The sequence below is a fragment of the Lactuca virosa genome, chromosome 9, assembly GCF_052849685.1.
Source record: "Lactuca virosa cultivar CGN04683 chromosome 9, Lactuca_virosa_CGN04683_v6, whole genome shotgun sequence".
In the NCBI taxonomy this organism is placed as follows: domain Eukaryota; kingdom Viridiplantae; phylum Streptophyta; class Magnoliopsida; order Asterales; family Asteraceae; genus Lactuca; species Lactuca virosa.
The window spans coordinates 155,725,206-155,751,616 of NC_136434.1; the positions used below are offsets into that span (position 1 = coordinate 155,725,206).

At 37.0% G+C, this 26,411-nt stretch overlaps 2 protein-coding genes across 3 annotated transcripts; one reads left to right on the forward strand and one right to left on the reverse strand.

Moving 5' to 3' along the window:
• Positions 1–9,076: 9,076 nt before the first annotated feature.
• TBL13 (TRICHOME BIREFRINGENCE-LIKE 13) lies at positions 9,077–14,555 on the forward strand. 2 transcript variants are annotated; one of them, XM_079071389.1, is made up of 7 exons: positions 9,077–9,659; positions 10,328–10,505; positions 10,602–10,742; positions 10,831–10,951; positions 11,055–11,189; positions 11,255–11,511; positions 14,443–14,555. In XM_079071389.1, exons 1-6 carry the CDS (start codon positions 9,215–9,217, stop codon positions 11,507–11,509), a joined length of 1,275 nt encoding a protein of 424 aa, XP_078927515.1. In that variant the 5' UTR covers positions 9,077–9,214; the 3' UTR covers positions 11,510–11,511; positions 14,443–14,555. The 2 variants fall into 2 exon arrangements, with proteins under 2 accessions (XP_078927515.1, XP_078927514.1); XM_079071388.1 differs by lacking the exon at positions 14,443–14,555 and having other exon boundaries at positions 11,255–11,659.
• Positions 12,813–14,711, reverse strand: XTH10 (xyloglucan endotransglucosylase/hydrolase 10). Its single transcript, XM_079071390.1, has 4 exons — positions 14,487–14,711; positions 14,221–14,321; positions 13,904–14,097; positions 12,813–13,310 (listed from the first exon to the last, which is right to left on the reverse strand). Exons 1-4 carry the CDS (start codon positions 14,671–14,673, stop codon positions 12,908–12,910), a joined length of 885 nt encoding a protein of 294 aa, XP_078927516.1. The 5' UTR covers positions 14,674–14,711; the 3' UTR covers positions 12,813–12,907.
• Positions 14,712–26,411: the final 11,700 nt, after the last annotated feature.

Consider the following 26,411-nt stretch of genomic DNA (forward strand, 5'->3'; position numbering starts at 1 on the left):
CTTGGAACTAAGCTGGATATGAGCACAACTTACCTTCCACAAACCGATGGGCAGAGTGATAGGACCATTCAGACATTGGAAGACATGTTGAGAGCATGTGTCATAGACTTTGGTAAGTCGTGGGACACCCATTTGCCCTTGGTCGAGTTTTCCTACAACAACAGCTATCATACTAGTATCAAGGTTGCGCCGTTTGAAGTCCTTTATGGCCGTAAGTGCAGATCCCCTCTGTGATGGGCTGAGGTGGTTGACACGCAGCTAGCTAGGGGTCAAGTCCCTGTTATCACTCTCACAGGTCCAGAAATCATCCGTGAAACCACAGAAAAGATCGTACAAATTCGAGAACGATTAAAAGCTTCAAGAGATAGACACAAGAGCTACGCCGATAAAAGACGAAAACCTTTGGAGTTCCAGGTTGGTGACCGTGTTTTATTGAAGGTCTCACCCTGGAAAGGCATGATACGCTTTGGAAAGCGTGGAAAGCTGAATCCGAGATACATAGGACCATTCGAGATCCTCGCTAGAATCAGTCCCGTAGCATACAAACTTCGTTTACCCCAAGAACTTAGCAACATTCATCCTGTCTTCCAAGTATCGAACCTTAAAAAGTGTCTATCCGACGAAACCCTTATGATCCCTCTTGATGAGATCGAGATCAACGAGAACCTTAATTTCGTGGAAGAACCAGTTGAAATCATGGATCGGGAAGTCAAACGAACAAAGCAAAGTCGCATACCGATAGTGAAGGTCTGCTGGAGTGCCAAGCGAGGACCTGAATTCACTTGGGAGCGCGAAGATCAGATGAAACAGAAGTACCTGCATCTTTTTCCGAGTCCATGATTGTATTCTACGTTTGAATTTCGGGACGAAATTCCCTCTATCGGGGGGATGATGTGACAACCCGAACCTTTTTCCGTTAGTGTTAACCGATTCCGTTAAATAAATTTTGAATTTTTTATTTAGTTCCGTCAAATTCTTTGTAACACCCAAAAGTTCAAACCAATTTAAACTTTTAAAAACATTTCAAACATTAAAAATCATTACAACTTTGTTTTCAAAATGTATAATATCAGAGTTTTCCCAGAAACATAGACAAAACATGAGGAGCTGTACGATCATGCCTTCGCCTTGCCGCGATCCCTTGATGTACCTGAAACAATAAACTGAAACTGTAAGCCCGAGAGCTTAGTGAGTTCCCCCAAAATACCGATACACATACAGTCCATATAAACATATCATAACAAACTGAAAAACATGTAATGGGTCCCCAGCTTTACAGACTGGATTACCCCTGAGCCCACAGTACGAGTCTCCCTTTAGCCCGTAACTGGAATGCTCCCGAGCCCACAGTACGAGTCTCCCTTTAGCCCGTAACTGGAATGCTCCCAAGCCCACAGTACGAGTCTCCCTTTAGCCCGTAACCGGAATGCTCCTAAGGTTTGTTGGCTACCGCACGGAGCAGTACAACCTCAACCCATCCCACATAACATATAACATACCACACAACCACTGAGCATGTAATAATCATATAATATCACAGGTAGTCCTACAGGTCTACCTAACTGACATAACTACTAGCATGCAACACTAACTTATACTTAACATCTATCACTGCTAGAATAACATATCCAATGGGTCGGCCTTGGTGCCTTAGACCCCTTAGTATAGTGAGGATAACTCACCTTGCAATTGTCGTCTGAAACTAGAAAGCTCAACTCCCGGATCACCAACACGAACTCCACCACCTATAGTTACCATAAAACCCTTTTTCATAAATCTACAAATTACCAGAATACCCTCAGAAGTCAACTGGTCAACTCTTGGTCAAAGTCAAAGTCCACAGTCAAAGTTAACAGTCCATGTTGACTCGACTCGTCGAGTGCAGTTCACCGACTCGTCGAGTCCTTCCTGAACTTGAGAAGTCGTGAAATCCTTGATTGGCTCGTCGAGTTCCCCTTTAACTCGCCGAGTTCATACGTGTCCAAGAATTGGGAGAAACCCTAGCCGACTCGCCGAGTTCAAGGCAATCTTCAACGGACTCGCCGAGCTTGTTCATCAACTCAACGAGTTCACGACCGTCTTCATATGACTCGCCGAGTTGACTATGAAACTCGCCGAGTCCTTGCAGACCTTCATCCATGCAGACACTTTTTAAGCCATGCCAAGGTTCCAGATTACAGATCCAAGCTTCTAAGGCATGTTTAACACGTAAAGTTGCAAACTTTACACACATGCAAGGCCCTAAAGCCTCTAAATGACCAATCTAAGCTTCTAATGGAGCTTTACACCATAGGAGAGTCTCATCCTTGCAAAAGCTGGAAACTTTATGGACTTAGGACTCAAAAGAGGTTCAGATCTAAAGTTTCAACTTCAGATCTAGCTCTCATACCAAAATCCCTTCATGAATAACTAAAAAAAGCCCTAGTTTTCACATATGAATGATTCTAGAAGAAAGAGAGGTTAATGTAACAGTTGGTTACCTCCAAAACGTGCCCAAACTGAAGTAGACTCTGGATCCACACGGAAATCTTGATGCTAGCCTCTTGATCTACAAGTTTCCTTCACAAAAGTCACTCCCCAAAGCTCCAAAACACTCTCCAAGCTCTCACTCACAACAATTAGGGTTTCTGGGTCTCAAGAGGGTGATAGAGGACAGTGGGAGGCTCTAATGGTCCAATATATATGGTGCAAAAACCCTGAAAATTAGGGTTTCCACTGCCAGCTCCTACTCGTCGAGTCCCTCATGCCGACTCGACAAGTCATTCATTAATTGACGTGTCCTGGCCCGCTACTACTCGACGAGTCAAGCGTCAACTCGTCGAGTAGACCTTAGACATGAAGTCTAAATGGAAAAATTAATAATACCGAACGGTTGGGATGTTACATTCTTATGGTTTGGAAAATCATTTAAGTTATATACAATTAAATTTTATATAAGAGTCGGAACCAAAATCACGCGAAAACCCGAATTTCCTTCGAAAATCAGCAGTTTCCGGCCTGACTGGTGTTCACGACCGTGAACCCGATCACGACCGTAAACCCGTTCACGGCTGGTGGCCCCCACCACCGACCATGAACCCCCCCATATATACGTGACCCCTACCCTCATTTATACTTTTCTGGCCGTGAACACCCTTTCTCTCTCTAAAAATCATCACCCAAAAACACAAGATTTCTCTTCATCTATCACTCTCTCCGCCTTGGAACTCGTTTTGGAGCATCAAAACATTCGTTTTTCATCAAAATCAAGTGTTGTTGTTCTTGAGTTCACGACCGTGAACCCTTCAAATCTTCATATTTCACCAAGAACAGGCCGTGAACCCTTCAAACCTTCAAAGACCGTGAATCCTTCAAGGGCAGTAAACAGTTCACGGCCGAGAACAGATCACGGCCGAGAACAGTTCACAGCCGTAATCCCCTTCACGGCGGCAATCAGCCCTACGTCGAGAATCTTGACTCCAAACCCACTTTTTCCGATTCAATCGAGTCCCGGTAACATTCCTAAACGAAAAGCAAGTGTTTTTCAACACTATAATTAATGGTTTCGCTAATAAAATGCATATATGTATTTAATTGTTATTAGGATCCCGTTAAGTGCCGCGTACATCAACCCGAGGGTCTTCATTCCCAGTTTCGTTGTCCAACATTTCACGCAACCAACAGTGAGTTCATACCTGTGACATCCCCATTTTCACGGCCAGAAAAGACCGATTTAATTTATGCTTTTAAAATAAAATCAGAGTAATCATTTGATTAAAAGAGTTGCGGAATTTGTTCCCAAAACAAAATATGATAAAATAAAATTTATCAAAGCATTTCTTAAAGAAATGTATTTTCATATATAACAAAACTCGGGATGTCATGTTCCGAAACAGACCAAGTGCATAAACGGCACATTATAAGCCTTACAACAGTTATATACAACTACATGCCTATAAACAAAATAGCTTGATGATTCATCCAACTTATGCTCTCGCGCCACTACCTGTAATACAAATAAAACTAAGTGGGTCAGGCTTGGGAGCCTGGTGAGCATATAAGGTTTTCAACCCACAATAAATAATTATATTAATTTCAATCATCAAACAATCAACCCAATTACCCACCCCCATTATCCCCTTTTATTTCTTAGAGATTTACCCTAAGAATCAACTTTTCCTCGTTCATTTATTCCTAAGGATTATCCTAAGGAATCAACAAGAAATCCATCGTTGCCAGGGTTTTCTCAACAGGCACTAAATCCATAGTTACCAAGGTTTTCCCAACAGACACTAAATCCATAGTTACCAAGGTTCTCTCAACAGACACTAAATCCATAGTTACCAAGGTTCATCTACACAGTACTAAATCCATAGCTACCATCGTATTTATATAAGGCACTAAATCTATAGCTGCCATGGTTTTTAGAGTACACCGGTGAACATCAAGTACACAACACCTACAAGTTGCGAGCCTGCTAGTGTTCCACTGGACTGTCTAGAATCGTCCGTGGTTGTCATACATACTCTGCTGAATGACGGGGCCATCATTTGGGTAAAGGTTTCACTCATTTTTCACCTGTCACCCTCATCTCATGATCTATATCATCTTTCGTCTCATCCTCAAACTCATCTTTTCTCACATACCATCTATTTCATCTACCCATGTTCTACCCAACATATGTGTAGATATAAATTACATATATAGTTTAAATCATTTAAAAACCTGTATAAAACATTCATTCAACATCCATCTCAAGTAAACAAACAATATATATATATATATATATATATATATATATACACACACACATAGCACGTATTTTATAACAAATACTTCATATATATGTGTAAGGTGAAAGTAACTACACACTCACTTGATAAGACGATTATCGGACAACACTACGGCTCTTCAAGTAGTATTCTTAGATGAAACCGGGATATCTTCACAAACCGGGCTTCTCGCGGGCAGGGCTTCGACTTAAAACTCTTTTCTTCTCGGGATCTTCGGGGCTTCGGGACTCGCTTCGGGGCTTCGGGACTCGCTTCGGGTGTCGGGATGATACTGAGGCTTCGGGAGTACTTCAAGACAGCTAGAGAGGGTATCGGGAGTGAGAGAGTGAAGGAATTAGAAACTATGGTCGGCTGCCCTTCGGTTTCTATTTATAGGGCCATTTTTCTGGATTTACGTTGTGAATCCCAAAATTCACGTCGTGAGTTCAGTCAGGCATAGGTCATTGCGTTCGTCATCATTCCACTTGCTCTGGAAGGCGTCACTTCTGAGTTTACGTCGTGAACACTGTGTTCACTTCGTGAATTCTGACAAAGTGTCGGGGTTTGTGCCCCGAACTTCAGAAATTCCTATCTTTCGGATACGAGCTCTGTTTTCGACGTTCTTTATATGCACGTGTAGGTGAGATTATGCTCTACAACTCTCGTTTAGACTCCGTCGGCTAATTTTGACTTTAACTTTTATTATATTATTTTTAGTAGGCCGGGACAGGAAAACTTCGTTAGGAATTCACAACTCCTTCATCTGACGTCCGTTTTCGTCTGTCTTTTTACCGTTGGACTACTATCGACGAGATCTTCGATTCTCGTTTAGATTGTTTCGGCTAGAAACCACTCGATCTTATATTCGAACTTTGGGCTGCATACCGCTAAGTCGAAACTTCGAAAAACCATAACTTCCTTATACGAAGTCAGATTTAGACGTTCTTTTTATGTACGCTCTCGGTTTAACGTATTCTACGACTTTCGTTTAGATCACTAAGGCTAAATATCGCTCTATCGTAAATTCACTATTTACGTCACGCAGTTTCGTACCGGTTCTGTCACGAAACTTCGACAGGTCATAACTTCTTCGTTATAACTCGGATTTCGGCATTCTTTATATATCCGGAATCCTTGTCACGACCACTACAACTTAGTTAAGATTATTCATTCTAAATAATCTTTTATCAAAAAGTCACTTTTGATGCTTATCGTCTCTAAATTGACTAGCCCGGATCTACGGGCGTTACAATACCCCTATGCTTTTACTGTTTTAACGTTTTCAGGAGGGGAATACAAGCCAAACACAAATGATTTTGTGAATTTATAAAAAATGATTTCAACACGATTAGAACTGATGCAATTGATACAACCATACGTTTTTCACATTTTTATAAAATATTTAGATATTTTATCCCTTTTGTAATATGCTGAGCATAAGGGACATTTTCAACTTACAGCTAAAGTTGCATAGTTTTCAGATCAATACGTGAACCAAATACATAGCATACATGTAAACTATAATAGGTATAGTTTGGGGTTTCAAGATACAGTTTTACAAATTCAGAGCTTATACATTGATAAACATATAAACTATGACAACCTTAGTTTATGATATACATTACTACTTTCGGATTCCAAGAGTACAACACTAAATAATTATTTAAGTATAATTATTATTACTCTACAAAGTATACAAACGGATTCAAATACAAGAGAACAATACAGAACTACACGTAAAACTAGTTAATGTAGGATTGTGAGATACTACTTCAATTTGTACACTAAATAATTATTCCGTTGCCATATTTTTCTAGTTTATGAAACTATTTTTGAACTAAAACCCAACAACTAGAAACTGTAGCTTTTAATTATGGAGAAATGTTTGACAAAAGTAACTGTTAGGTTTTAGACGTGTAAAATTAGTTAACAACTAAAAAGCTAAAAGCTTCGTAAAACTAAATCTCAAAAACTAATTGAAATGATTTTTGAATTTAGAGTATTTTGTTTAAAATAAAAGATAAAAGCTTTTGCTTCCAAATGAAGGTTTTATTTATTTATTTATTATTAAATTATAAAGCTACCGAAAGCTCTATGCCAGACCGCACGCCCCATATCCCCATTAGTGGACTTGAATATTGATTTATATTTTTACAACTCAAAAGTTATTTTTTTTTTTTTTTGAAATTGTTTGGGTTGGACTAGGGTCAAACCGGTTCACGTGATTCGATACTTTGTCACAAAGTATAGCTAAACAAATCATGCCAAATTTAAAGGGGTTGATTGCATGTATTTAGTTTTTAAAGAATAACAACACATATAAAATCATGCAACATTTGCATATGCATAAACGTGTATCACAATTGTATGTATCACATCAAGTTTTTGTCGAAGAGAGGAAAAGTAAACAAGTCAAGCTTTTGTGGGTTTTGAAAGAAATGATACTATATTATAAAGGAAATATTTTTCCTTTCACAACATTCATTTGAAACTCCCATGTAATTTTCCTTTCATCACATTTATTTGAAACTCCCATGACTTTTCAATTTATTTCTAATAATAATTATAAGTTGGTTAGTAAGGTTAAATAAATATCAAACATAAAGTGTAATCATATATAAACTAAATTTCAATATTAAAATAATATCTTTACTTCTACTTATAAAGTTATGTTTTTTAACTTTTAACATATTATACTTAATTTATTAGTTTTAATATATTGTTGAATGAACCATTATCATTTTAAAGATATAATTTTGAAACAATTTGTATAAAATACTTAAATTATTAATTTAAATATAACATTACAGAGTCAACTTAAATATAAATACATGTTTAACCTAAATAACCCAAAAAATATTTTGTAAATAGTTAAAAGTTATAAATTGTAGTGTCTTTCTAATAATGATTATAAATTGGTTAATAAGGTTAAATAAATATCAAACCTAAAGTGTAATCATAAATAAACTAAATTGTAATTTTAAAATAATATCTTTACTTCTACTTATAAAGTTATGTCTTTAACTTTTAATATATTATACTTAATTTATTAGATTTAAAATGTTGTTGTATGTAAACCATTATAAGTTTAAAGCTACAACTTTCAAACAGTTTGGACAAAATACTTAAATTGTTAATTTAAATATAACATTATAGTGTCAACTTAAATATAAGTTTTAGTTTCATTTAAAAAACCAAAAAATATTTTGTAAATAGTTAAAAGTGATAATTGTAGTGATAAATGCAAAAACTAAATTGTAATATCAATTTAACTAAAATATTTCCTAAAGATATTTTTATAATCGTTAAAAGTTTTCAAATAAGTAACTTAAAATAACTTACAATAACAATAATCAAAAATAACTTTATATAAATGATTATATTGTTACCTTTAAAATAAAAAAACAATGTTTAATGTTTTAAATAATTATAATGATAGAAATTAAAACATTAATAAATTTTAAAAAATTAATTAACAATAACAACTATAAATAACATTAAACCATATATTATATTTAATTTTATTCATGTGTAACTTGCGGGTAGAAGTCATTCAAACGATTGAAATTATGCAGTTATAATAGATGTATATATTATCATATAATTAAAAATAATTAATATATTATATCAATTTAGTATATGAATTATTATATCAAATTTAACAACAACGTTATTGTTATGTTTAAAAAAAACATATATTTGTAAAGACTTCAACTATATAAGTGTTTTTGCCAATGTTTTAAAAACCGGTTTGAACCGGCCGGTCGAACCGGGAACCGGGGAAGGGAGCGGTTCAACTATCACCGGTTTTACATCGATTTCTGAACCGGATTGAACCGACCGGTTTTTAGAAAAAACCTGGTTGAACCGGTCAAAATATACCGGTTGAACCGGTTAAACAAAATAAAAACACATAGAAAATAACCATTTGCATAATAAATTTTGGTGAATTTTTTCAAATCTATGTAGTTTTCTAAAAATAAAAGCATATGATAAATGTTATAAAGTTTTTAAAAGTATTTGGAGTGATCTACAACGTATTTGTATGTATATTTTTAATGCTTGACTTGTAAACGTCAAATTCATGATTTATATATCTTTATATGTATAGAAAAATAGAAAAAAATATGAAAATTATAAAAACTGGTTGACCAGCCGGTCGAACCGGTTAAACCGGTTGAACGGGAACCGACCACTATACCGGTTCAACTAAAAAACCGGTTTTTAAAACATTGGTTTTTGCACAAAGCGCGGACATTCGGCGTTGTGTTTAAATAAAAGCAAACAAAATCAAAATAGCTTTAAAATTTATGAATTCACTTTTTTTTTTCAATTTAGTTCATATTCGACGAATTTTATCGAATGACATAACAAATCAATTTCCACGGGCCTATCGGAGAACATTTTGACACAGATCACTGTGGCCGGATTCAGGGCGGGGAACACCGCCGTCACCACCACAGATGGCTTCAAACCACCATTTCATGCGACCTAGTCAACCTCTATCATCTTCCTCTACATCCTACTTCTACATCTTCGTCTCTATCATCGCCCTCACCTCTCTTTTTCTCCTCTCCTCTCACTACCTCGCCTATTACTCATCTCCGCCGGTAGTGCGCATCGAATCGCTCAAACCGACCAAGCAATACGTCTCTGTAAACAACGATGACAATGGAGCAGCATCAGCAGCCTGCGATTACTCAGAGGGCAAGTGGTTTTACGATCCGACAGTCAGACCTCCACGGTATGACGAGACGTGTAAGGAGATATACAAAGGCTGGAACTGCGTCGCTGGTAATAGATCCGGTGCGGCGGAGATTGTTAAGTGGCGTTGGCAACCTAATCACTGTGCACTTCCACAATTTGATCCACTTAGGTTTCTGGAATCATATAGGAACATCAGTATCGGTAAGAGACATAGTTATCATTAATATCAGAAGTCGAATCTCTGCGCGTTAATGTATTGCTCAGAGATTATTATTATGCAATTTTTAGTATACGCCGGCGTAGTTTACAAGTACAATGCCCCCTGATACTAACAAAAACACCTTACGCGGCTCTAAATTCCATCTCATCGGACTGGATGACCGGTGAACTAGTTTTGAACTTGCAGGAATTCTATAACTTCGTAGAAATTTTATAAGCACTTTAGATTAAGATAAGCTGGGTTCTTCCAAGTATCTGGAACTTACCTAGAGGTCCAAACTAAGAATCTACATTTGCTTATTGTGAGGACTTTGTGTTTTGTCAATGTTCAGAACTCTAATTATGTCTAAGCTTTCATGGTGACTCTTCCTCCCATTCTAGGGCTTCTTTCAGTGCAAAAACTGTAGTTTTTTCAATTTGCCAATGAATTCAATCTGCCTTGAACGTTTGATCAATGATAGCATTCTTGACTAGCTCTTACATTCAATAGGTAAAATCAGGTCACAATGCCACTAGTAATCATCTTCCTAGATTCAACATTACTAGTCAAAACTATACAATCTCTCAATACTACTAATATTGTAGTACACAATTATAAACTCTTTTGAAGATGCTATTTTGTAGACCTTATGAACTTTTAAACAGTGCAGGGTTTGTTGGTGACTCCCTAAACAGGAACATGTTTGTTTCTCTTTTCTGTTCTCTTCGACATGTCACTAGTGAAGTAAAAAAGTGGCGTCCAGCTGGCACTGATCGTGCCTTTACCTTTTTAAAATACAACCTCACTATCGCATATCACCGAACAAATCTTTTGGCACGTTATGGTAGGTAAGCTGTTTTTAGTATGTGACAAATGTTTCATTTATGAATCAACTTTTAGCAATGTCATTGTTTCCCTAGTGAAATGACCTTTTTGCCCTTCAGATGGTCGGCTAATACCAAAGGCGGTGAGCTGGAATCTCTTGGGTATAAGGAGGGTTACAGAGTTGATGTTGATGTGCCTGAAGGAACTTGGGCAGATGCTCCAAGTTTTCATAATGTTCTCATCTTTAACACTGGCCATTGGTAAACTTCACTCTCTTTTACAAATATAGACAATGTACTTACATATATTTATGTATATATTATTATATTGAATATGAATATTCCTCAGGTGGTGGGCCCCTTCCAAGTTTGATCCTATAAAATCCCCCATGCTTTTCCATGAAAATGGTCAACCAATTATACCTCCTTTATCTCCTGAAATTGGGCTTGATGTCGTATTGAGACGCATGGTACGTATTTTTAATTGAGATAAATTACAAGGAATAGAAACATACTTATATTATTGATAAAGAAACATATTTTTTATTTTAATTTTTAATTTTTTACACATAGGTATCCTACGTGGAAGAAAAGTCAAAACAAGGGACAGTTTTATTTTTTCGCACACAATCCCCAAGGCATTTTGAAGGTGGTGATTGGGATCAAGGTGGTTCTTGTCCACGTTCACAGCCATTATCACTACAAGAGGTAAGCTAATTACAGATTTGCCCCTTAATTTATTTTCTTGAAATAATTTTTTAAACATAATTCAGGTTGAAAAGTTTTTTTCTGTGGGAAATAATGGGACAAATGTGGAAACACGAATTGTGAATGAACACATACATGAAGCCATTAAAGGCTCTGCTTTTCGGTTACTTGATATTACACAAATGAGTGAATTTAGAGCAGATGCTCATCCATCATCAGCTGGTGGAAAGAAGCATGATGATTGCATGCATTGGTGCTTACCTGGCATTACAGATACTTGGAATGATTTATTCATTGCACAATTGAGTAGCATGACATAAAGGTATGTACTTAATCACTTAATGTTATCATCTTTAAATTTAAGATATATTTTACATTATATTAGTTTGATAAATTAGGTTCCCTTGACTTTGTATTAATCTTGTATTATACCATATATATTGCAACTGTTGAGTAAGTGTTAATCAAAAGGAAGTTCTAATTAGCAGACTGGATCATTATTGTTTTATGAGTAAATTACACGAATGGTCCTTATGGTTTGGGGTAATTTGCGCGCTTGGTCCCTAACTTATTTTTTTAACTCGGGAGGTCCCTACTATTTGTTTTTGTTACGCGCTTGGTCCCTGTCTTACCTAAAAAGACTATTATTTAAATAGGGAAAAATGGTGGGGTAGGTAAGGTAAGGTGAGAGAGTGGGGTTGGGGGTGTGTTTACTTAAATAAATTAAAAAATCAAGAGCAAAATAGTCTTTTTAGGTAAGACAGGGACCAAGTGCGTAACAAAAACAAACAATAGGGACCTTCTGAGTTAAAAAAATAAGTTAGGGACCAGGCGCGCAAATTACCCTAAACCATAGGGACCATTCGTGCAAATTACCGTTGTTTTATTGAGTAAGTTGCATTTTTTGTTCCTGAGTATAGTTGATTTTTTCAATTTTTATCCCCAAAAGTTTTTTTTTTTTTTTTTTTTTTTGCAATTTTGGTTCTTATTTTAGGTTTTTGGTCCCTGTTTTATGTAAAATGACTATTTTTGGGACCAAAATTGCAAAAAACTGTTATACACATGGACCAAAGATAGTCAGTTTACTTGGAACAAGGACTAAACATGCTACAAGAACTTCAAATAAGGAGCATAATTGCAAGAAAGACTTTTTTGGACCAAAATTGCAAAAATCAACTATACTTGGGGACTAAAAATGTACTTTCATCTATTTTATATGTATACATCAAATACTATTGGATACCAGGGTTAAGTGCAAGAAATAGCAATGTATAGCATTTTACTTCTATTTTTCCTCAAGGATCAAGAAATTGCAGGTTTTGGTCCTACAAAAGTTTTCTTTTTGTAATTTTGGTCCTTATATGAAGATTTTGTAACCTTTTTGATCCTTGTTCCAAGTAAAATGACTATATGTTACAAGAACAAACAAGGACCAAAATTGCAAGAGAAAACTTTCTAGGACCAAAACTACAAAAATCAGCTATACTCAGGGATCAAAATGTAATTTACTTTTTTCCTGTACTTTCAAATTATTTGAATTATGATGACATGGCACAAAGATGTCAAGATATAATAAACCGGAAAAATAGAAAGTACATTGCTATTTCTTGCATTTAGCCGTAGATATAATTTGGGTAGTTGTTGCGGAGAATCTGAACACCATGAATACCAATCATAATTATTATAAACATTTAATCACAATAAGAACACCACAAGGATCAATACTTTGGAAGATAACATTCTTTTGGGAGATTATTTTCAAATCTCTTATAATCTTGACAATAATCATAAATTAAGTGATATTTTCTAACCCATTTGAACAATCTCCTTTGCATCCATGTTAAAGAACTCAACTCCTCTTTATTCCACCAATTTGTTTCACTATTTGCTCTACAAAACCTTGCATTCCCTTTCCATATACACGCATCAATTGTGTAATTTGCAAATGATGCAATGAAAGGCCCCTTTGACCAGTCAATTTTGTCTTTACCTCCGTTTGTTGCCCAATTGCTACCTTCCCATAGGCTCATCTTGATGCTCATTGGTTGCCATCTAGGGTACGCTACCCCCTTGTCCGCATGATTTCTATATGTCCTTATGGGCACAAAATCCACCATAAAGCTGCTCAAAAAGACAAATCTATTAGACCGCATCATGACACGACATGATAAGACAAGACAGTCTTGTACTGTGTGTGATATTTGTACTGAAACTGAAACTGATGTGACGTGACGTGACTGAACAAGATAACAAAACAAATATATCAGACCGTATCATGATACGACATGACTGAACATGACATGACAATATAAAATAGTCTTGTCCTTTGTTTGTGTTTGGTATTTTTGTTTGAGTAAAACTGATGTGACATGACATGACATTATAAAACAAGCCAACAAGACAAATTTATTAGACTTTCGGGCATGACATTACAAAATCTTGTCCTGTGTTTGGTATCTGTTCTGGATGGGTGTTAGTGGGATAAAATGTCAATTTTTTTTGTCCCATCCAAAAATATGGGACAATACATCTCAAAAAAGACAAATCTATTAGAATATGATATGACACAACAAGACAAAGTTGTACTTAGTTTGGTATTAATCATATTAGTGGGACAAATGATTAATTTTTTTTTCTCACCAAAAAATGTGGGAGTTATTTGAAACATTTCAAGAATTTCAAGGAGTTTGTCATGACTCATGAAAAATGCTTACACGATTTGGTGAAGATTCCATAAAACAGAATACGTATGAAAATCCTTTGTGGGGTCAAACCATAAATGAATCCTCTCTTCTCTGTTGTCAAAACCATCAGCGTAAATATTTGTTTGAAGAATGTAAGGCTGGTCAAGTACATTTCCAAGGAACTCAAAGTCTATTTCATCTCGATTAGGTTGATCGGATGTAAGCTACATTTTCCAAAAAAAAAAAAAAAAAAAAAAAAAAAAAAAAAAAAAAAAAAAGAACTTCAAATAAGTATTTTTTTTTAATTAAATGATTTAGAAAAAAATGAAGTTTTTATTTTAGCTTACATAAAATGCCAAGACTGTGCCTGCCGAGTGACCGGGTACCAACTTGATTTGCATGTCAAATTGGCCGAACAAAAACATGTCATTAGAAGCAAACGCCGAACCTAGAAATAATTGAAATGAAATCTGTTAAAAGAATTGGAATATGAAATAATTGTAATAATTCACTTTAAAAGTCTAATAATTTTTAAAGTTATACTTATATCTTTTAAATATCCCACTAAGGAACATGCCGAAGGTCTTGATGCACAAAAGAAGCATTTTTTTACCTGATTCTTGATCGAGCTTCAAGCTTCTTGATCGACCATCGGTAGAAGTGTTGACATGGCTAGGAGACCAAGTAACAAAGAAATCTTTATTGAAATCCCCGGTTGAAACAATTGAAGCAAATGAAATTTCTAATGAATGTAAGAGAAATATCCCACCAAGAAAAACATATTTGAAGAAGTTGTTCATGGTTTTTTCTTTCTTCGTGTCATAAAAGTTTAATAATGTCCCACATAACTATATATAATGTTGCATGAGGGTGCCAAAAGTATTTGAAAATATAATTTTCCATACAAAGAATATCTTTATATGGAAGTAAAGTGTTTAGATGTCAAATTACTTGGATACTCCAATTATTTCCAAACTATAGTATAAAAGATCTAGTATTATTGTCACAATGACTAAATGTTGTATATTACTCTTAATTTGGAGTTGCATTAAGGGGTTAAAATTGGATTTATCATTTTTTTTTTTGACATTTCTTGAAAAAGGAAGTTTGTGGGCAAAGGGAGATAATGCGAGGTTTCTTTCTTGTTAGGTTTTCTAAAGATGACTTGATCCTTCTTTGTATCAATTACAAATTATTCTTTCCCTCTTTTATGTAATTTTCTAAAAGAATTTTTTGTTGACATAAAATAATAAAACAATTACTTTCATTAAATTGGTAACAAATAATAATGGTAGTAAATTTGTTTGGATCATTGTAAGAAATCATGGATCCAAACATAGTGGACTCATCCTTGATTATGCCTACACGTTCTTTAACATAAAAGTCAATGATGCCACTACAAAGAAAAGGGCACCACAAGTTCCTTACACTAGATTTTTGTCACTTGAAATTGAGGAACAATTTGGCGTTGAGCTATATCTCACTCTTTGTAGCACTCATACAAACCACCCAACCCACCCTACATACCCACATTGGATTAACAAGAAACATCCGACCCTAATCATCCTCTATATTATGACTTATCAAAGTTGGCGTTGTCTTAACTAACTATTGATTGGTTGGTGACAAAAAAAGATAAGTTCAAAGCTTTGGGATTTAAAACAGACAAACCTGAAACTGAACCAGGAAAAAACTAAAAATTAAGACCCGAACTAACCTGTTTTCGGTTTGGGTTTTGTTTTATATAAAAACCGAATCACACTCATCCATAAATCTGAACGTTATGATAGCCCAACCTAACCTTAGCCATGGAGTATCCTTCAAACAACATGCTACCATTAATATGGAAGTATAGGACAACCCACATCCGAGCAACCTTCCCAAAAGGACTTGCTCAAACTTTTAATAGTAATAATCACTTGCAAATAATACAAGTTGAGACTAGATTTCAATCCCCAACTACCTTTTATAATGGCTAGAATATGTAAACATAAAGTGAACAACTAGTAATAAATAAATGAACAATATTAAGGATATCATTTTATCTAAACTTTAAACAATAAATAAAAAAGACTAATCAACAAGTCAATAACTAAACCATATGTCAAAAAATATCAAACTTTAATGAAATGTCATGATTATTATTTTTGTTTTGATAGATCTGCCATGTTATCGTGCATAGGATCTTCATCTTTATCATGTTGTTGTCTAACACGCTTACTAGTTGACCTTAACCATCATTACCATCACCATAAATGTAGCATCCTCGTTTTAGGGTAAAACTTTAAATTTTATTAAATAAATAAATGAGATTATGATCATTAAATAAATAACTATTGAGGAAAATAATTATGATTTGTAAGTTTTTTTTAACTTATAGACTTTAAATAAAAAAAATAAGGAAGGACTAGAAGTGTCAAGTAACCGAACTTGCCATAAATATTCTTGATTTAGTTAAAGGACTAAAATGTGAGCTTAAGTGATGGAACGGGTTTTGAGTGTAAATCATGAGAATTTATTTAAAGGTTTATGACTAACGGTGGCAAAAATTGGAAATACGAAATAAAAAGAAGGGCTATTATTTCCAAATGACCACTGATATATAAGCTAGTACCTAGTCCCCCTACTTAAAGACAAGGATCGATATTTGGAGAATGAAGCTCTCTCTTATGGCTATTTGAAGAGAAATTGGTGTTTTTGTGTGAGATTTGAGGGATAATTTGAGCTAAGTATGAATGATCACACTTCAGATGTAAGACTTTATTATTCTAGAAATGGGATTTTGATTTGGATTTAGTATTTGGATATTGAAACATTGTAACAACAACTATTATATAATGTTTTGATATATTGGGATATGATCATCACATTAATACTTGGTGTGTTCTATACTAACATGTTTAATCCATGGATAATCTTATTATTCTAAAAGTTCATAGTCAGTTATAATTGTAGGAGCAATTATAAAGTAAGACTAATATGAATTGAACTGACTCGCATCAAGATCACCTCATGGATTGCTATCATGAGTGATACTTGATTAAAATGTACTATATTTTTTATCCTTAACACCTGAGATAAAAAAATGGGTCTTAAGTGTAAGGAGTGTTGTGCTTAGATATGTTCAAATGCTAATCCTTAACACTACAGTTATAAAATCCATTTTCAGGTATGGTGTGAACTATACAGGAGGCTTATGTAGTCAAGATGAGATTTGTTCCTTTTATGTATTGAGATTTAGACATCTAAGGCACCTTACCAAAAGTTGAACACCATATTCGATTGATTGCGATTTGTATCTCATGTTCAACATGATGTATGTGACATAGGGATAACTGATATCTTACCTTATACACAAATTATAGCTTTGAGCTTCTGGGTAATTGGGCGTTAATAGAATGACACAAAGTCATGTTTTTAGGGGCAATAAAATGTTGCTAAATGTTCATCACTATCTATATCAGTCTAATATGAGTCTTGCGTAAGTAAGAGATTGAAAGATATTGTATGCTCAAGATTCTTATTAAAATTATATTTCTTATTAACATATGATAATAATGGGTCACACTAACAACAACTTGATACAATTGATTATTTATAAGAAATTGATTTTAATAAATATTCAATAAACTCTTATAATTAAATGAAAATTATTTATTTCATGGAAATATTAATTTTCATTAGCAAGTAACATTACATATTTTATATGGTATGAATTAATAAGTCATGTATAATATTTTGGACTAGAAATACTCTTTTGTCTTTTACCAAAAAGTTAAGTTTTATATTTATAAAATTTACAAACTTTATATATTTCTTACTAGTAAAAAACGTGGCTTTCTATTTAAGAGATAAGTTATGGTGTTTTGATTAGTTTAATCAAAAGTAAAGAAGCATGGGGGGACATTCTAGCTAGTAGATGCATGGGGGCTTAATGGTTAACGACCCATGTATATTGTTTATGATTTAAGGGATGAAAGAAAGGCTTTCATTTGATCACTTCTTCCCTCTACCATACTCTCTCTATTTTTGTTCTTTTAAAGGTATTAGAATACTACTTGCTTTAATCTTTTGAGGTTCATATTTTGATATGAAATTTAAGCTTAAGAGTATAAGAGTTTAAAGACTAGCATTATCATCAAGTTGGATTATTGTTGGTGTCTAAAAGGTTCTTACATTCTTCTACAACTTCCAAGCCTCCCCTTGAGGATTCAAGGTCTATAAAGGTTGTGTTCTTCTTCTTCCTCTCGGTTGTTGTGTTATAAAATAGTTTTACAACTTTGCAAGAATATCCTTAGTGTGTTATAAAATAGTTTTATGTTTCTCAAAATATTAAAGTTTCTCATTCCTAAAATCTTATGTTTTTGAAACTTATTTTGAATAAAAACCCAACACAATTGTCACAACTAGCCTTTTGACTAAGGAAATCCCGTCCTCAAGTAAGCAAGGACTATTGTGAGACTTGTGCTAGCACACCTAAGTGTACAATATGAGTTCCTAAGGAGCCATGAAGTGTTAGTATGCGAAATCTCTCCAAGTATGTGAAATCTCTCCCAAATCTCTCCAAGTGTGTGAAATCTCTCCCAAATCTCTCCAAGTATGTGAAATCTCTCCCAAATCTCTCCACGTATCTCAAATCTCTCTCAAATCTCCCTAAGTACCTTCCTCAGTCGAAAACAGCTCAAAACCGGAAGAGGAAACCCCAAAAGGAACCCTCTTGCTCCTGAACATCTTGCTCCTGAACCTCTTGCTCCTGAACGTCTTGCTCCTGAACCTCTTGATCCTGAACATCTTGCTCCTGAAACTCTTGCTCCTGAACCTCTTGCTCCTGAACCTCTTGCTCCTGAACGTCTTGCTCCTGAACCTCTTGCTCCTGAACATCTTGCTCCTGAAACTCTTGCTCCTGAACGTCTTGCTCCTGAACGTATTGCTCCTGAACCTCTTGCTCCTGAACGTCTTGCTCCTGAACCTCTTGCTCCTGAACGTCTTGCTCGTGAACCTCTTGCTCCTGAACGTCTTGCTCCTGAACATCTTGCTCCTGAACCTCTTGCTCCTGAACGTCTTGCTCCTGAACCTCTTGCTCCTGAACCTCTTGCTCCTGAACCTCTTGGTCCGGAACCCTCTTAGTCCGTAATACCTTCTTAGGAGCCAAGAGGAATTACACTTCGGAACCCTCTTGTTGACTCCGGAATTTTGAGAAATGCTCCGTAAATTGAACTACAGCTTCGGAATTCGCCTCTAAGTTTCGGATTTTAGACCATTTCACACCTTTTTAGCATTTTAAGGTATTTTGACGTTAGGAATCCCACCAAACTCGTGTTTTTCTTAACTAAGACCCCTAAAACCCCTATTTAATGCTAAAATTAATTATTTTAAGCATATTTTTCATAAAAATAAATGTTTGGGATTTAGGAAAACCTTATCCTAAATCAAGATAAGGACAAAGAGGTTGACTTTGTGAGTTGATGGAATCCTCATTTCCCATGAAAATCACAGTATTCAATGCTTTACCCACCAAATATCCATGCATGGACCATCAGATCCCCATGCACCACAGATTCCCTCCTTTTTCTCACTCTTAAGCACGACAGTAGAAGGAAATTTGGACTTTTCACATTTCCCTCTCACTTTCCTCTCATTTTCTCTCAAGGATTCATTTCAAGAGAAAGAACAAGATCTTACTGAAAACAAAATTCTAAATTTCTCCCTGGAGTTGTAAGGTAAATTCCTCCACTCATCTAATATTTTATAATATTCCAAGATGAATCCATATTATTTTATTCATAATAATATGTGATGAACACCTTAAAGATAACCTTCCTCCCATGGAAGTTCCTCATCTCAGCCAAGAGTTTAAGCTTGAGATCTTAACTCCATAACTCCAGACAACTACTCAACTAACTCAAGGTGAGCTTCATACCCGAGGGCGCCTGAGAAACGCCAAAACAGGCACTTCGTCAGATTAGTATGGTTATAACGACTCACTAGAATATGTTATGTCATCTAGAAATTTATGTAAGGAAAAACCTCATAAATAAATTTTTGGCACGTTGTGTTGACCGTCCTATACATGATAAGTGATGGTCCGCATTTGTTGCGTTGACTGTCCTTTTTCATCGCGTAGAATGTCCACAATTGCCATGTTGATTCTTTCTCCTAACAAGTATAGAGTCGTAATACTGCTATTTTTACAAATTAAAAAGCGTAGGACTCTATGGAAAACGTTTGTAAACGATTTTGAAAACGATAAATTAACCCACACATATACATAGTTGGAACTAGAACTTACGAATATTTTATAGCAGAAAATATAGGATTTTCTGGAGAAAACGATTTTCTACGATTTCGATAACGATAAACTAGAACGCACACTCAATTTTACTTGATAAGAGGAACAAGATTTTCAATCATATTCTCTTTTTGAAAATAAGGGATTTTTCTGGAAACGGTTGACTATTACTATTCAAAAGAACTATCCTCGTACACAACTCGCTTTTACAAATCACACTACTTTTCAAAATCACTCCTTATAAGGATGAATAAAAGTAATGACATGCACACACATATTCATGATTTTCAAGGCAAGACTTCAAACGGTTTCATAGAAAATATCGGATTTTCTAAAAGTACGATAAGAACGATTCTAAACAAGTGTAAACGACTTTGTACAAAAATGCTTATGAACTCACCAACTTTTTAGTTGACGCTTTTCAAAACGACTTGTATTCTCAGGGATCTAGTAAGCAGGTAACAAGGGACACGGATGCAAGACTTTTAGCTGTAGCTTGGATTTTTCTGCTTATGTCTCTTTTGTGAAATTCGAAGAACAAATACAATATGTAAACAATGTAAGTTTGTTATCTCAATGTATGATGTTTGGATTGCTCTGTTTCATTTATATTCAATTGTTATGATACTGCACAATGAAGTCACCCGCCTCCGGACGTTTCCGCCGTCTGGTCCGGGGGTGTGACAGATTGGTATCAGAGCATTGTTTATAGTGAAATGGTATATCTAGCCATACAAGATATACAACTATAAATACAATGGGACTAAAACGAACTCTGCCTAAAAGTATACTTTAAGAAAAAAAGTATTTTATAAAAGTATAAACCCAGTATCATAACGAGACGAAACCAAAAGTAACTAATGGTTGAGCACTACAGTCAAACTTGGGCAGTTATGTAATCATATCTGGGGTAAATATAGCCTGATCAACTATATTTATTTGAGGTAAGACCAACATGTGCTTGGGAGTGATGATGGTGTTGCGACAAACCTAAAACCTACCAAATATGCGTACAAGAGAATACTAGAATTCGAACATCAAGTTTAAAATACTATAGGAGTATTTTAGGATACTATAAACCCCCCTCACGCCTAAACTATCCCCGTATATCTCGTGCCGCAGATCTTGCACCAACGACGTAGTTGAAATCCCTCGCCAAGACTTCTACTACCCTGTCCTGGTGATTGCGGATGGGGCAAGAAGAGACCAAAAGAAGTCCAAGAGGAAAATCCAGAAGTAGATCCTAAGGAACACCGAGAGATGAATCGTGAAAGGAGGATTCCGACTAAGAACCTAGCAAGGATAAAAGCGCCAAGGAAACCCTTGACGAAGCTCCACCCAATTGATAGTAGATCAGAAACCCTTTCACCTTTCTCTTACCAGATACATAAATACCCCATATAAGTACTCCTGGAGTGAACATACCTAAAAATAAAATGATACCCACGCAAAAACAAGTTGAGAAATTGGCTCCTATCCCATTTAGGGCGTATCTCCCCGAAAGACAATCTGATCCACAATTGACGTGCACCGAACTCCGATAGCCAACATCCTCACGAATCAGGCATCACCTATGTCTAGGCCACAAGTAACCCAAAGTGACTCCCTGTTTCCAACCCTTTGTCATAATGGAGACCATAAGCAAAGCCCGATATATGGGAATGTAAATCCGATCCCCCACGAGTAACAAGAACACCATTTCAAATGCCTTACTAACCCCACCAGTAGGACCAGAAAACTATGTAGACCATGTGCACTCTTTAAAAGAGGAAATGGTCATTTGGAGACCACAACTCATAGCAATCAAGGCTAGGACAGCCTTAGCAGCGTAAGGAACACAAAAAGGGCACTCATAATATGAGTGGAATGGCCAAGCACTTTGTGCGCCAAAATAGAATCACCCCACTACTCGCCTTAGGTTCGTAATGCCCTTAATCGCAACCAGTAGTAGTAAACCAAGAGGAGTACACCCTCCAAGAATCCATACAACCAAATCCGTTAACTATACCGCTAACTATGTGCTATTTTGGCGGACTTAACGCCATGCAATATATGTTTTCACTCAACACCATAATTGCATCATGGGGATGTAGGTTGACACAATTAACACCAGTATGTTAAGATTATACGAGTAAACTTATTTGAAACTAACTGCGAGTACTTACGAGCTTACCTTTCGTGTGCAATAGAGTCATGTCTTCTCGTAAAGACAACCAGTACCCTGACTATGCACCGGTCCTACGAATAGACTCCGCCACTTTCCAAGCCACCGTAACAGCCGCTGTGGCAGCCGCCATGGCATACTTCAATGCCAACAACACAAACGAAGTTGGAAGCAGTGTCAGTAATTTCAACCATAACAACAACCAAGGAAACCAACGAAGGACAACTCACAAATGCACTCAAAAACCTAAATCTAAGAACAAGAAACGAAAGATTGGAAACGAAAAAGAAGGAAGTTCAACTCAGAGGCTTACTAAAAGGCAACAAGCGGGATCAGTCCCTACCCCTACCAACCCTACTCCTCCCACATCGATACAACCATACCTTGGGAACCATCCACCCTTCAACAAGTCCAAATACCATCATTGGGGAGCATGTAGTAAATTTCATTGCAGAAGATGCAACAAGATGGGACACACCTCCCGCTACTGTAGGGCCCCGGCCCCATGCGTCACCCCAACTCCCAACCCAGAAGTAAGTCCAGCTTGTCACAAGTGCGGTGCAACAGGACATCTTAAGAGAGATTGTCCAACAGAGATGACTAACGAAGGAGTCGACGACTAGACAGGAGTTGACGACAAGGAACCCTACCACAGCTTTTGGTATGTTCCACGATAAACTTAAGCATCAAACTATCACAAAAGTTTTTTTCAGTTAAAAATATAATCCAAAAACTATTTTCTCGTTAGAGCCAATCCTGTAAATCACTGGAAGCTAGGGATCCTCACTAATAGACCATGATGGTTCCCTATGAACGTTAGTATCGTATATAGTTAGGATTCCATAAACTAAGCGCGTGCGATCCCGCATCACTTTCATGTCCCTGGTCTGAATGTTGATTGGGATAGAACCCCACAGTTAATTACCTTTTAAAATCCTAAGTATGTGCGGTTAGGTCACGTCCATCTATAGTGAAAGGACCTGGCAGAATTCAGATTACGAATTCCCTTGCCTTATAACATCACCCCCGTGTCGCCAAGAACACCTAACAGGCAGAAACGAGATAGACCCAATGGTAACAACGAAAACGAAACTAGAAACGATAAGAACACGAACACTAGAAAACCTAACAAGCAGAAACGAGATAAACCCAACGGTAACAACAAAAACAAAACAAGTAACGATAGGAGCATGAACATAAAACACCCTGTCATTCCTAGCAACCAATACTCCTCAAATCAACGTAACAACAAGGAGTCCAATGTCATCAGTTGACACAGACAGGCTTGATTTTCACCTTACAAACCTCGAGCTCTGCAAATAGACTTTCGTCTTACTCAACCGAATAACAAAACTCTTTCAGTCGATAACGACGAAATCCCTATCAACCAGACGCATAGGTTTTGGCATAAGAAATACCACGCCCTTCCCTAGCCCAAGCAAAGATGGAAAATCAAGGAGCAAAGGGCATAAGAAGGAATCCATAAGGCTTCCAACATTCCTCCAGAGATTCCCAAAATCTCTTAGAAAACCCCAACCTTGTGCTAAGCGGAGATAGAATCACCCCGACTCCTGGAACCACCTCAATGACCAAACACCCGATACTACTTAGCATGGTCACAAGAACAAATAGTGTCTGATCACAAGATCGACATATTATGTAAAGGAAACATCAGACCCAGTCCCTAACCACAGGAAGCACCTGTCTTACTCATATGGGGAGAAAGACGAAACTGTCATAGGCACCACTGACTACGAGTAAGCCAAACAAACCCATCCTCAAGGATTGATACTCCCTACCCCGAGTCGGAGACATGATCAACCACCAGCAAGGAACTGGCAAAGACCGACCTACCATTAGCTTGGAAAGACCCTAGGGAGAAAACTCCCAAGATAATCAAAGACTCATAAAGTTAACTACCTCACGCAGGCTCAACCTTGGTGACCATAGTACCAACTCTTAAGGCCGGAAAACTCTACTTCTAGGACACCAAGATTCCGATTCCTAGAAGACCATTCCAAAGGCCTCGCAGAGAAAGGTCCGATAACCCATAGTCTCCGATTAACCCAAGAGCTCAGTTAAGCATTTTACATTCCGTGTATTCAACACTCATAAGTGTCGGACCACCGAAACTCTAGAAATCCCACTTGACAAGAACGAAGTAAACAAGAATCCGCACCCCGAAGAGAAGCATGTGTAATAGACATTGGAAAGACTTGGGAGACCCACCTGTCCCTAAATCACGCACTCGAAGCTTCGGTTAATGCTAGACAAATCCCTAATCAAGTACTCCTATACCAACAACTGCCACCCGAGCATGGGAGTTGTATCCTTCGAGGCCCCGCGTGGCCGGAAATGCAGATCATCCTCTGTTGGGCGTAGGTGAGAGACACCCGACAGACAAGAGGACAAGCGCCCGTTAGCCCACTCACTAAGACCCGAGGTCATTCGAGAAACCACAAAAAGAATAGTCAAAACCCGAACGCGACCCCAAACATCGTAACGCCGATAAAAGAGCTATAGCAGGTTAAAGCCTTGGAATCTCAAGTAAGGGATCAGAGTATTCTTAAAGATCTTTTCTCGGGGAAGGATGAATCGATTTGAAAGGTAAGGTAAACTAACTCCCCGATGCACCAGACCATTCGAGATCCTCGAACGGATCGGTCCGGTAGCCTACAAAATCCAACTACCCTCCAAGCTTAGTAACGTACACCCCGTGTTCCATGTGTCGAACCTAGGAAGTGTCGGTCAGACAAAACCCTCCCAGTCTCACTGGACAAGATTAAGCGAATTAGAACCTCCTAGTAGTTGATCAGCCTATCGAGACTAAGGATAGAAAGGTTAAGCACAAAAACAAAGCTGTATCCCGATGGTGAAGGTTCAAGAGAACGCTAGGCGTGAGCCGGTATTCACTTGGGAACGCAAAGAACAAATAACTCAAAAGTACTCTCACCTATTTCCGCATTCGCAACCCTATCTTTCGAAAGAATTTCGGGACGAAATTCCCTCTAACGGGGGAATGATGTCACAACTAGCCTTTTGACTAAGGAAATTCCGTCCTCAAGTAAGCAAGGACTATTGTGAGACTTATACTAGCACACCTAAGTGTACAATATGAGTTCCTAAGGAGCCATGAAGTGTTAGTATGCGAAATCTCTCCAAGTATGTGAAATATCTCCCAAATCTCTCCAAGTGTGTGAAATCTCTCCCAAATCTCTCCAAGTATGTGAAATCTCTCCCAAATCTCTCCACGTATCTCAAATCTCTCTCAAATCTCCCTAAGTACCTTCCTCAGTCGAAAACAGCTCAAAACCAGAAGAGGGAACCCCAAAAGGAACCCTCTTGCTCCTGAACCTCTTGCTCCTGAACGTCTTGCTCCTGAACGTCTTGCTCCTGAACGTCTTGATCCTGAACATCTTGCTCCTGAACCTCTTGCTCCTGAACCTCTTGCTCCTGAACGTCTTGCTCCTGAACCTCTTGCTCCTGAACATCTTGCTCCTGAAACTCTTGCTCCTGAACGTCTTGCTCCTGAACGTATTGCTCCTGAACCTCTTGCTCCTGAACGTCTTGCTCCTGAACCTCTTGCTCCTGAACGTCTTGCTCCTGAACCTCTTGCTCCTGAACGTCTTGCTCCTGAACATCTTGCTCCTGAACCTCTTGCTCCTGAACGTCTTGCTCCTGAACCTCTTGTTCCTGAACGTCTTGCTCCTGAACGTCTTGCTCCTGAACCTCTTGGTCCGGAACCCTCTTAGTCCGTAATACCTTCTTAGGAGCCAAGAGGAATTACACTTCAGAACCCTCTTGTTGACTCCAGAATTTTGAGAAATGCTCCGTAAATTGAACTACAGCTTCGGAATTCGCCTCTAAGTTTCGGATTTTAGACCATTTCACACCTTTTTAGCATTTTAAGGTATTTTGACGTTAGGAATCCCACCAAACTCGTGTTTTTCTTAACTAAGACCCCTAAAACCCCTATTTAATGCTAAAATTAATTATTTTAAGCATATTTTTCATAAAAATAAATGTTTGGGATTTAGGAAAACCTTATCCTAAATCAAGATAAGGACAAAGAGGTTGACTTTGTG